This window comes from Oncorhynchus clarkii, chromosome 18 (genome assembly GCF_045791955.1).
Source record: "Oncorhynchus clarkii lewisi isolate Uvic-CL-2024 chromosome 18, UVic_Ocla_1.0, whole genome shotgun sequence".
NCBI lineage: Eukaryota > Metazoa > Chordata > Actinopteri > Salmoniformes > Salmonidae > Oncorhynchus > Oncorhynchus clarkii.
The window spans coordinates 19,892,673-19,905,502 of record NC_092164.1 but is presented as its reverse complement, the minus strand read 5'-3'; the positions used below and the strand labels follow the sequence as shown (position 1 = coordinate 19,905,502).

Genomic DNA, 12,830 nt, shown 5'->3' with positions numbered 1-12,830 from the left:
CCATCCCCTCATCCCTGTCTGACGTAGACTGCCTCAGTGTCTTGAATTCTTTCGGAATACTGATTTCCTTTGCTACTTCTGTGGACTCATAAAACACACCTTTTCTCCCCTGAGTGACGCAGGAGTTCTGAACAAGGAAAGGGTGCTGTCTCCTATCTCTAGACGTGTCACTAGCACGGAGGCTTCTTTGATCCCAGTGAGGATGGGGTGACGTTCACAGAGATGACACCGTAGTGCAGATAAGGGAGCGTGACAATTGGATTTCTAGGCGCGAGAAATAAATGAATGAGGACAGGTAAACAGAAGAGATTGTTCTCCTAACCTAACCTAGCATAACGTACCGTTACAGGTTTAGTGAATGTTGCTGTTCTCCTTCATGGCAAAGGGGAATGTACGTGCTTGCCTGCCTACGTGTGTGTGCGAGCTGCACCATCTGAGATGTGAGACAGGTATTAGGAGGATAATATATGGCTGGTCTCAGAGCAATATATCTGGCTTTGTGGCGATATATTTCTCTGATTGGCCAGAGTATAATAGACGGGTCTTCCTATTGGGCATAAAGGACTGAGTGGATTTCAAATACATCACCCTCTCTGTGCACTTGGGATAATGATAATACACAGAACCCTCTGAATCCTCAATCCCAGACAGTCCACACTATTGATGTTATCCTTCCATATCCAGGGAGTATGAGACATTCCAGTGTTTACTGTGTCCTTGGTATACCCATGTATGGATTACCTGGTCAGAACCATTTGGAATAGGTAAAGAGAGGGCAGAAACCAATAAACATGGAGGATGTGGACTGTGGGTATGGTGCAGTGGGTACATCAGAAGCACAAATGTAGGATGTGTGTGTGTGTGTGTGTGTGTGTGTGTGTGTGTGTGTGTGTGTGTGTGTGTGTGTGTGTGTGTGTGTGTGTGTGTGTGTGTGTGTGTGTGTGTGTGTGTGTGTCAGTTGGTTTAGGAGTGTTATTTAGCACAGTGTAAATTAGATGTGCGAGTTATCTACGTGGGAAGTGTCTATTTGTAGAATGTTGACCCCACCCTGATACAGGGTGCCAGACTGCTGATTGGTTTTATGAATCAGGTCGTAATTGTAAATAAGAGTGTGTTCTTAGTTGACTTACCTGTGTAAATAAAGGTCAAATAAAAAATAATAATTACTGGAGATAATAACAGAATCATTCTGGGGCCCAATTCCAAACTGATCCCACGGCTCTCTCGCTGGTTTCTGTCAATTGTGGGACTGGAGCCATTTTTTTTAGGCAGGGAACAAAAGAGTTTGGTGTGAGGCCTACCCAATAGTAGGGAAAACACTGTTCTAGTCAAGACAGTCCTATGTCCTTAGTCTCCTGTTGGATCAGTTAGGACTGAGAGGCTGATCTTTTGAGTCTGTCTCTGATGATGCGTTGCCTGTTCCTGTTTCCTCTCAGCCACGTGTCCCAGAGCAGCTCCCTGGAGGAGGTGCACCGTCTGGATGGGGTGCAGCAGGTGCCCCCTGCCCCCCGGCTGGTGGAGATGAGACGGGACCCCGTCCTGGGGTTCGGCTTCGTGGCCGGGAGCGAAAAACCGGTGGTGGTCCGCTCCGTCACGCCTGGTATGCATCAATGTCCCACCAACTGCCTACGTCTCCCATGACCCCTCCTGGTATATCCCTCCGCCTACATCTCCCATGATAATCACTGACGACCGAACTCGCCTGAAGAGCTGGAATTTAAAGCTACATCAATATACATGACACTCATGTCAGAACAGGGCCGTAGCTGTTTCATGGGATTATGTCCAGACATGTCCCTACATGAAGTTCAGAAATCTACTGATTTAGTCATATTGGCACAAAGTGTTCAAAGACATTTTAGTGAAGGCAAATAACATTGTGGTGTATGTGTCACGGATACCTTTACATACTTGGGTTAATTCTGTCTTTCCCACCGACCTTTCAAGGGTCAGTAACACTTCCTTGTCTGTCTTTTGGTTGATAAGAGCAGTTCACTCGTTGTCACACATTTGCAGTATGACATTGATGCCATAGGGCTTTTCGCGCTTAGCACTTGTTAGCGGTGGTTCTCGGCCCCAAGCTCGTCACATCTCTATCAGCCTAGGGGGTATATCAATAATCACTGTTTGATCAACAATACAATTCAATAACCACTAGTGTCATGGTCGGGTATTATTTTAAGGAATATGAGGGTCGTGTTAATTTTAATGAGACTTTCGGCCCTGGTGTGATGTTGCCTATCTGCCTGACTAAATAAATGCATGAGGCAGCCACGGCCATGGATTGTATCTTGCCTATAGCAGCCTCTAAGCAATTATGAATTCTTGACATAACAATTACCTCTTGAACTGAATCTCCACTCTGCTGTATATGAGCTCACTGAAACAGAGTGCTGTAGTGGTGGCTTTTCACTGTTAATTAGTGTGACAATTACAATGGCACAATGCAATTGGACATGCAGTGACAACAATCAAATTATTTTTTGTTCCCATATTACAATTTTAGTTAAATATAGTGATTATTAGTCGGTGAGAAACACCAATCGCTGATGGGTTACATGAAGGATGTTGGACAATCGTTCATTTAGGTATTCCATGTTGTTTTCATTTCATCCCAATAATCTACTGAAAGAATATGACACATTAAACATTATGAGCGTTGCTCATCCGGTGCTTAGTGTGACTACAGACCGAGACCACAAAACAGTTGGCATTCTATGACTAGGTGAGGCCGAGGGACTCTCTCTCAGCTCCTCTCTATTCTATTCACATGTTTGGAGAGTTTCTGAAGCCCCCTACGCTCTCTCCCCACGTCTCCTCTCCTCAGCCAGTGTCATCCGTCAATCCGTTTATTCAGCGCTCCACTATCATGGGAAACAGGATTTCCTGTGGCATGTGGAAAATAATTAGCGCTTTCCGGATCGGTGCAGGCATCGGGAACAACGGCCCAACGGCCCATCTTCTTCTGTCTTGTGCCTCTACAACACAAGGAGAGAGATTCAATTGCCAGCGCCTGGCTGAGAAGCTCATAATCTCCACAGGAGAGATTGGGACACCGAGACTGTGTGTCACACCTGGGAATTGATGGAACAGGAGCTTTTGAGGAAAAAAAGTCATGAGTTTTCTTTGGTGTTAGCAGGCAGCGTTGATGTTTGAAAGCAGATTTGAACCCAAGAAAACGTGAACATGGAGTCGAAACGTCTCAGTGTATCGGCACTGTTTACGACAAATGTATGTGCAGATCGCTGACAATCTGTGTGTGTTTGTGTGTCTGTGCATTCATGTGCATGTGTGCGTTTTGTGCGTGTGTGTGTGTGTGTATGTTTGCAGGAGGTCCCTCGGAGGGAAAGCTGATCCCAGGAGATGAGATCGTCATGATCAACGACGAGGCAGTCAGCTCAGCGCCCAGGGAACGAGTCATCGACCTCGTCAGGTAACCCTGTCTGACTTATTGTCTCTGTTTATCTAGGGTATTCAGCATGGGTAACTATGTCCAGTTGTGCCAACAGCTATCATCTCCCATGGCCCTTCAGGCACCAGACTTTTCAGGCACTTTTTGCTTTGAGAAAAGAATTTCATGACCAACTATTTCTGTCACCTTAACAAAGTCAAGACGTTACAAAATATTTGGTGAGTTGATGGCTGTAATTTCCACGACACATCCAGGCCTATCCAGTTTTTGTTTTGTGATTAGGCTCTCAGAAATGGGTCTTGTGTAGAGCGTAAACACGGATGCCAGTTGTTGTATTTCTGAGGGATGACCAGACTTTCTCAAAAGGTTTTCGGTCGTTTATGTGTTCAACTCTGAAAAGTGAACGTTGCATTTTAGTGACTGCATTACTTGATTGGGCATCTCTCACGTATTCCTATCCAATTATTACTGAACAAATCTGCCAAAGGCTTGGGTAATTGTATTTACATTATATAATTATATTTACAATTATGTAGCAGACATATGACATTTCTTATGAAATGGATAAATGTCAGTCTGAAGTGAAGCTGTGTTCTTGCCTGTTTGTTTGTGGAGACGTGATTATTTTGAATAACATCTCACACCCCCAGATACCAGAATATGGTGTGTGTGTGTGTGTGTGTGTGTGTGTGTGTCAGCTCACGTGCGTGCGTGTGTCTGTGCTTCTGTGCGCGTCTGTGCCTCTGTGCGCCTGCGTGTCCCTTAGTTAATTACATTGGATTGGAAATTGGTTTCCTGTTTACGTTGACATTAAATTGAAGTCATTCACTGTAACTATCAGTCAATTAGATGTGCTTTTCTCCCTCCAGAAACTGTAAGGAGTCCATAATGTTGACTGTTGTCCAGCCGTACCCTGTGAGTATCTTTATTTCTTAGAACTGTTGGTTATAATAACAGGATGTAACATTGCTGCACACCCGACACAGGGATTGGTTTCATCCTGACCTCCATGCTCAATCTCTCTGTTCTCAGTCGCCCAAATCAGCGTTCATCAGTGCAGCCAAAAAAGCCAAGCTCAAGTCCAATCCGGTCAAAGTGCGCTTCGCAGAAGAGGTCATCATTAACGGTCAGGTTCCGGTAAGTTCTCCTCCTGTCACATGGTTGACCGTTGAATTTGTCCATTTGACCTTTGACCACCAATTGAACTGTCAAAAGTGATTTGTGTATATTCGGTTCACATTAATTATATCTACTTTGTTTTTTTTTGTACAAGTAAGACTCTGTTCTAATATCCACACCAGCATATCACTTCAAATGAAACAATGTATTGGGGATGCATTCTAAATGGTGTGCTAGTATGGATATTGGTATTCAGACCTCTTGACTTTTTCCACATTTTGTTACGTTACAGCCTAATTGTAAAATGGATTAAAGAAAATATTTTCCTCATCAATCTAAACCCAATACTCCATACAATGCGAAAATATGTTTTTAGAATTTTTTGCACATTTATTAAACATAAAAAACAGAAATACCTTATTTACATAAGTATTCAGACCCTTTGCTATGAGACTCGAAATTGAGCCCAGGTGCATCCTGGTTCCATTGATCATCCTTGAGATGGTTCTGCAACTTGATTGAAGTCCACCTGTGGTAAATACAATTGACGACATGATTTGGAAAGGCACACACCTATATAAGGTCCCATAGTTGACAGTGCATGTCTGAGCAAAAAGGTTGAAGGAATTGTCCATAGAGCTCTGAGACAGGATTATGTCGAGGAACAGATCTGGGGAAGGGTACCAAAACATTTCTGCAGCATTGAAGATCCCCAAGAACACAGTGGCCTCCATCATTCATAAATGGAAGTAGTTTGGAACTACCAGCGCTCTTCCTAGAGCTGGCTGCCCAGCCAAACTGAGCAATCGGGGGAGAAGGGTCTTGGTCAGGGAGGTGACCAAAAACCCGATGGTCACTGACAGAGCTTCAGATTTCCTCTGTGGAGATGAGGGAACCTTCCAGAAGGACAACTATGTCTGCAGCCCTCCACCAATCAGGCCTTTATGGTAGAGTGGCCAGACAGAAGCCACTCCTCAGTAAAAAGCACATGACAGCCTAGTTGGAGTTTGCCAAAAGGCACCTAAAGAGTCTCAGACCATGAGAAACAAGATTCTCTGGTCTGATGAAACCAAGATTGAATTCTTTGGCCTGAATGCCAAGCGTCACGTCAAGAGGAAACCTGGCACCATCCCTGCGGTGAAGTATTGTAATGAGTGCGCTGAGAGTTGGGAAGCAAGTTCAGGGAGTGAGTGTTTTAATAAATAAAATAAACAATGAACACGTAACACAAACAACGCACCGACATGAAAACAGAGTCAATAACACCTGAGGAAAGAACCAAGGGGAGTGACAGATATAGGGAAGATAATAAAGGAGGTGATGGAGTCCAGGTGAGTGTCATGAGGTGCAGGTGCACGAGACGATGGTGACAAGTGTGCGGGATAATCAGCAGCCTGATGACCTAGAGGCTGGAGAGGGAGTATACGTGACAAGTATGCTGGTTAGCATCATGCTGTGGGGATTTTTTTCAGCGGCAGGGACTAGGAAACTAGTCAGGATCAAGGGAAAGATGAATGGAGCAAAGTACAGAGAGATCCTTGATGAAAACAAGCTCCAGAGCGCTCAGGACCTCAGACTGGGGCTAAGGTTCACCTTCCAACAGAACAACAACTCTAAGAACACAGCTAAGACAATGCAGGAGTGGCTTCGGGACAAGTCTCGGAATATCCTTGAGTGTGCCCAGCCAGTGCCCGGAATTGAGCCTGATCTAACATTTCTGGAGAGAACTGAAAATAGCTGTCCAGCGACGCTCCCCATACAACCTGACAGAGCTTGAGAGGTTCTGCAGAGAAGAATGGGAGAAACTCCCCATTATAGGTGTGCCAAGACTGTAGCGTCATACCCAAGAAGACTTGAGGCTGTAATAGCTGCCAAAGGTGCTTCAACAAAGTACTGAGTAAAGGGTCTGAATACTTATGTAAATGTGATATTTCCGTTTAAATGTTTTATACATTTGCTAACATTTCTAAAAAAAAATAACAAAAAAATTGCTTTGTCATTATGGGGTATTGTGTGTAGCTGGATGAGGGTGAAAAAATCAACTTAATAAATGTTAGAACAAGTCTGTAACAAAATGTGAAGTCAAAGGGTCTGAATAGTTGTTGTGTTGGTATACACTTGTTTATCTGAGTACATCCAGACAGGTCAACAACGCTAGCAAGAAATATAAGGTCATTCATTTATACTGGAGGTCTTTTGTGTCCTGCTTCCACCTAGAATGCAGCGAAGGACAACTCTGTCCTCTTCATGTGGGCTACTGTATGCCTTGTGTGTCATTCTTCTGTGTCTCCTTTCCACCTAGAACACAGCGAAGGACAACTCTCTCCTCTTCATGTGGGCTACTGTATGCCTTGTGTATCATTCTTCTGTGTCTCCTTTCCACCCAGAACACAGTGAAGGACAACTCTCTCCTCTTCATGCAGAAGGTTCTGAAGGTGTACCTGGAGAACGGGCAGACCAAGTCGTTTCGGTTCGACTGCAGCACATCCATCAAGGTGTGCGTGACACAGAAGGGAGGGGGGGGGGGGGTTAGAGTGGCCCTGTTTCCATAATTACTGTGGCTAAATGGGAGGAAATTAATGGAATATGGCGTGGGGACTCAACCTTGACTTGAAATGCAACTGCATTCTATCCATCTCAGCTACACGGTGGCAGAAAACGAGGATACAAATAAAAGATAGTCTTGTTTATTTGTTTTATCATTTGGTATTATGACATTGAAATTGACCTTTGTTTATGGTGTGATAGGATGTTATCATGACCCTACAAGAGAAGCTGTCCATCAAGTGCATTGAGCACTTCTCCCTGATGCTGGAGCAGCGGACGGAGGGATCGGGCAGCAAGCTGCTACTCTTGCATGAGCAGGAGATGCTAACTCGGGTAGGAATTACAGTGGGCATGCTAACGCGAAGTCATTGGTTTGACCTTTACTTATCCAGGAAGTCCCATTGAGGTCAAGCGACCGCTTATGTAAAGTATACCTGGGCAATTCATGACAGAGATCAATCAATCAATTTATAAAGTCCTTTAATAATTTGAAAAAGAGTGGAAGAAAGAGAATCATAAATGTAACTGAACTTAGACACCCCTTGGCCATATCAGGAGGATAGGTCTCAGTATGGAGCTCTCTAGCTACAGGTCCAGGTTATCAACATCCCAGAGAGAATGAAAGTCAATCATATGTTGCTAGCCCAGAGTCACCCTAGTGATCCCATTCTGCTTCCTTAAAGTACTCCCACCTCGACCTCTTCACTTAGTATCCTATAGATAAGAGGCAATTCTATTCCAGCACGACACCACAATCACACTCCAAGCTTCTAGCTGAGACAAAGTACACATCCCGAATGGCACCCTATTCCCGTTATACTTTTGACCAGGGCCCATAGAGCATCCCATAGAGCGCTGGTCAAAAGTGGTGACCTAGTGAATAGGGTGCCATTTGGGACGTACACAAACACTTCCTGCTCAGTATTCATAGAGCGACTCAAGAACACAGCATGATTTATCAAGTCTGGCACAAGCAGGGCGCCTCTGCTTTCAATGTTTTAATGAAAGTGTACTGCGATCATAGTGAGGATATTATAATATGCATCACCCTCATCCCGCATAGACAGCCCTGTGATGATAATCAATAATGGAAATAACCGATGAATAACAAATGTTGATTCTTTTCAAGGATGAAAAGAGTTATGTAATAGGTTTTGTTATGGTTTTGGTAAGGGGCTGAAATCTGTAAACTCAATGCTCAAGATGGTACATTCTTTGGGGGAATAAAGGTGCTATCTAGAACTTAAAAGGGCTCTTCAGGCCATCCCCATACGATAACCCTTTGAAGAACCCTTTTGGGTTCCATGTAGAACCCTTTGGCTCCTACATGGACCCCAAAAAGGTTCTACCTGGAACCAAAAAGGGTTTTCCTATGGGGCCAGACGAAGCACCCTTTTGGAACCCTTTTTTCTAAGAGTGTACCTGTGAAGGAAATAGGGAATGAGGGCAATCTACTGACCCTTGTAGCACTTACAATATATCTCCCTCTGCGTGTCTTAATGAATTCCTGTCCCTTGACAGAGGCCAAGAACCTGTCCAATGGATGTAAATTTGCCTGACTTGTATTTGCAACAATGACTCACCCTGTCCTTAGCACAGACCTTACCATCCCATTATGTCCTCGGGAATGAATTTACCTGACCAGTTTATGAAGTTTGACATCATACCTAGCACCTTGAGGGACCTTGCATTTGATGTTTTCCGTTTTGATGTGTCACATCAGTATACATTTACAGCACAGTAAAACATTTTAATATTTTCTCTTTCACACTTTCCCCCCCTCCTTTTCTCACATTCTCTCGTCCTCTTTTTCGTTTCAGGTGACACAGAGGCCGGGGTCCGATAAGATGAAATGTTTCTTCAGAATCAGCTTCGTCCCCAAGGACCCGGTGGATCTGCTCAGACGGGATGCCGTGGCATTTGAATACCTCTACGTTCAGGTGAGAGCACCACAGGAGACCTGGCCCAATCATAGTGGAGCATAACACAAGACCGCATTCCTGTGTTCTCAGGTAAACTTGTCTAACAAGCATTGAGACCAAAGCATGTCAATAATGGCCTTTTGATCAATGCATATCAAGTTCAAGGTTCCCATCCAAAATTGGTTGGTTGTCCAAGGTTTTAGGCTCATTCAGAACTTCAGAATATTTGCTGTACACTTGGGATTGACTATTCAAAGCAATATTGCTTCTATGTCAATGACAACAATGTCGGTTTCTAGCTTGGCCTTCCTCTACTTGTAAATAGAACAAAATGTGTCTATTTTGAATGGCTTTGAGTCGTCCACTGGTTCTAACTGTCCCTCCTGGTCTTCCGTAGAGCTGTAACGATGTGGTTCTGGAGCGCTTTGGCTCGGAGCTGAAGTACGACGCCGCGCTACGATTGGCCGCTCTGCAGATGTACGTCCTCACTATGACGACCAGACAGCTGCAGAAGGTCTCACTCAAATACATCCAGTAAGTCCAGCTCCTTACTGTTGTGGTTGTTTTAAACTCAAACATGGGCGACGGAGCTGCTCAAAAGGAGTCTTTGTACAGGTGCATAATAATCATTGATAAAAAGGTGAACACTAATTTGCATTATTTCCACGCCCTTGAATATCAAATGCCTTCTTAATTTCCAGGAAGGAGTGGGGTCTGGCCCTTTTCATCCCACCAGCAGTGATGACCAGCATGAAGGAAAAGAACATCAAGAAAGCACTGACGCACATCCTCAAAACCAATCAGAACCTAGTGCCTCCGGGAAAAAAGGTACGGTACGGATTCCATCGTTGCCTCTCTCTCTGTCTCTCTCTCTCTCTCTCTCGCTCTCTCTCTCTCTCTCTCTCTCTCTCTCTCTCTCTCTCTCTCTCTCTCTTTCTCTCTCTCTCTCACTGTCTCTGTCTCTCTCTCTCTATCTCTCTCTTTCTCTCTCTCTCTCTCTCTCTCTCTCACTGTCTCTGTCTCTGTCTCTCTCACGGTCTCTCTCTCACTGTCTCTGTCTCTCTCTCTCTCGCTCTCTCTTGTGCTTAGCAGAGCTGCCCTCTAGAGGAGTGTAGCTGTCTGTTTGCTTTCTTTTTTTTGCTTCATCATCAGTTATGATGTCATTTGTGTATTTGAGCCTGAGATATGGTCAAAGCCATAAACCGTTAGTGTATTTTTGTTAACCTCGAGATCTTTTCCTCTGTCTTTTTTTCCTGCAGTTGACTGCATTGCAGGCTAAAGTGCACTACTTGAAGTATCTCAGTGAGCTGAGGTTGTATGGAGGGAAAGTGTTCAAATCCATACTTTTGGTAAGACCACTAGTTGTAGCTTTCTCTATTTCAGCCATTGGTCAAATAGAAAACCAATCTGTATCCACATAGATATTGTTCCAAATCCATATCCTGCCTTCTCTCTTTTACACACTCACTCACTCGCACAAATACACATACACACCCCTATTCAACTCCAACACACACACACACACACACACACACACACACACACACACATACACACCCCTCTTCAACCCCAACACACACACACACCCTCACCCCCAACACACACCCTCACAGCAAGGGGAGAAGCAGACAGAGGTGACCTTGCTAGTGGGGCCCAGGTACGGCATCAGTCATGTGATCAACGCCAAGACCAACCTGATGGCCCTGCTGGCAGACTTCAGCCACGTGAACCGCATCGAGATCCTCACAGAGGATGATATCAACGTCCGCGTGGAGCTACACGTCATGGATGTCAGGGTAAGGAGTGGGGCCTGACGTGTCGAGTTGACACTGTTAAGTGGGTGGCTTGAGGCTTGGGCGGCAGGTAGACTAGCAAATAATAGCATTGGACCAGTAACCGAAAGGTCGCTCGTTCGAATCCCGAACCGGCAAGGTGGTCAAATCTGCCGTTCTGCCCTTGAGCAAGGCAGTTAACCCCCAACAACAACTGGGCATCGATGACGTCGATTAAGGCAGCCCCCCGCACCTCTCTGATTCAGAGGAGTTGGTTTAAATGTGGAAGAAACATTTCGATTGAATGCATTCAGTTGAGCAACTGACAAGGTATCCCCTTTCCCTAAAAATCTAGGCATCATGCCCTGGTCAATATTAGCAGGCTAATAAGTAGAAAAAACAGTTTGTACATAAATACTATTCTTGCAAGACCATATCCTTGTGTTCTGTAATGTTTTAATTTTTTTATGTTTGATCTGTAGCCCATCACGTTGATAATGGAGTCTAGTGATGCCATGAACCTGGCGTGTCTGACAGCAGGGTACTATCGACTCCTAGTGGACTCTAGGAGATCTATCTTCAACATGGCCCACTGCAACAGCATCGCTGAAGAAATGGGTTGGTCAACCTAGTACTATGTGGTGTGTGTGTGTGTGTGTGTGTGTGTGTGTGTGTGTGTGTGTGTGTGTGTGTGTGCGCATGTGCGTGCTTCTGTATACACGTCTATTATATCCAGTATTTTGTCAAATTGTTGAATTGAGTTCCTCTATTAAACAACAGATCAGGACAATCTTCTGGAGTGGCCGTACAGCACTTCGTTAGACAACTGTGAGGACCCCAATGCTGCCTGCCAGGACGAGCGTTACAGCAGTGACATGGACTTCTCTAACAATGGAGGGAGAGAGAACAACATCTCTCCCTACATCCCCGAGCCCCAACACCATACCCTAACCCTGCAGCAGAACGAGAGGCCGTCGGAGGGGCGGAGGAGTCCCCGGCCCCCACCTCTCCCCCCTGCCAGAAACAAACCCCAAGACTCCCCCCGGAGCGCCAAGGTCTCCTTCATCTTCGGAGACCCCCCTTTGAACACTGTTAACCCCCAGAACTTTGGCTACGAGCGCCTGATGGATGAGAGTCCCGAGGTGCCCGAGCACAGGCCCATAGCCTACTTGCACAACAACGTCAACAACCCGGGACACTTTAGGACCCAGGTACCCGTGCCCTTCCAATTCGCTGACGGCATGCCGCATGTGGTCTACAGCAACATCGGCGAGGAGCTGGTAGAGGAACCGCTGCTAAGGGACCTTTGTTATGCAGACACCACGGACGACGCCGAGGATGAGGACGACGCCAGCTGTGAGGAAGACTCTACCGGGACGGGAGGGGGGAGGGTGGAGGAGGCGGCACGACCGCGGCGAGCAAAGCCACGATCCTCACCCTCTCGGGCTCCAGCGATGACATCATCGACCTGACCTCACTTCCTCCCCCCGAGGGGGGCGATGATGACGATGATGATACCGACGGTGTCCTCCATTCGCTAAATCTCGCCATTGCCGCCCCACCCCCGGGGTTCAGAGACAGTTCTGATGAGGAGAGTCCCGAGAGTCACCCTTTGGCCACTGCCGGCAACAATGACATGCCCGTGTCGCTGATCGACGCTGTCCCCACGGGGTCGCATGGTGAGGGGAGCGGCAGGGAAAGGAGGCTGGAGGATGCCATGGTAACAACCCTGCAGGCACTGGAAGCCCTGACCGTGTCCGAGGAGAGGCCACACCCACCACGCCCACAGCGACCACAGCCCAACAGTAACCCAGGTCTTTACCACTACCAACACCACTTATAGTTTATAGCTGTTGTGCATACAGTGTCATGGCCTTGCTCTAGTTTTGGTTTTTCAGTGTTCACTGTTGTGCTTTGTGATCAGACCTGGCCCAAATTAGGATTTCTTCAAACTATATGTTGAACTTTGTTAAAAGTGATATAATAGAATTGTATTACTTTTATGTAGACAAGGTTGAAAGAAGCTCAAATTATATATTTTTTTCTCCCTGGCTCACA

The 12,830-nt window shown here is 45.8% G+C and overlaps 1 protein-coding gene across 1 annotated transcript in view; it reads left to right on the top strand.

Moving 5' to 3' along the window:
- Positions 1-12,830, top strand: part of LOC139372270 (FERM and PDZ domain-containing protein 4-like) — a 39,583-nt gene that overhangs the window by 22,665 nt on the left and 4,088 nt on the right. The window contains 14 exon segments of the mRNA XM_071112027.1: positions 1,437-1,600; positions 3,331-3,433; positions 4,282-4,327; positions 4,445-4,549; positions 6,919-7,026; positions 7,280-7,411; positions 8,899-9,018; positions 9,398-9,534; positions 9,702-9,828; positions 10,260-10,349; positions 10,614-10,796; positions 11,255-11,390; positions 11,553-12,152; positions 12,155-12,586. Coding sequence (XP_070968128.1) covers positions 1,437-1,600; positions 3,331-3,433; positions 4,282-4,327; positions 4,445-4,549; positions 6,919-7,026; positions 7,280-7,411; positions 8,899-9,018; positions 9,398-9,534; positions 9,702-9,828; positions 10,260-10,349; positions 10,614-10,796; positions 11,255-11,390; positions 11,553-12,152; positions 12,155-12,586 — 2,483 coding nt within the window.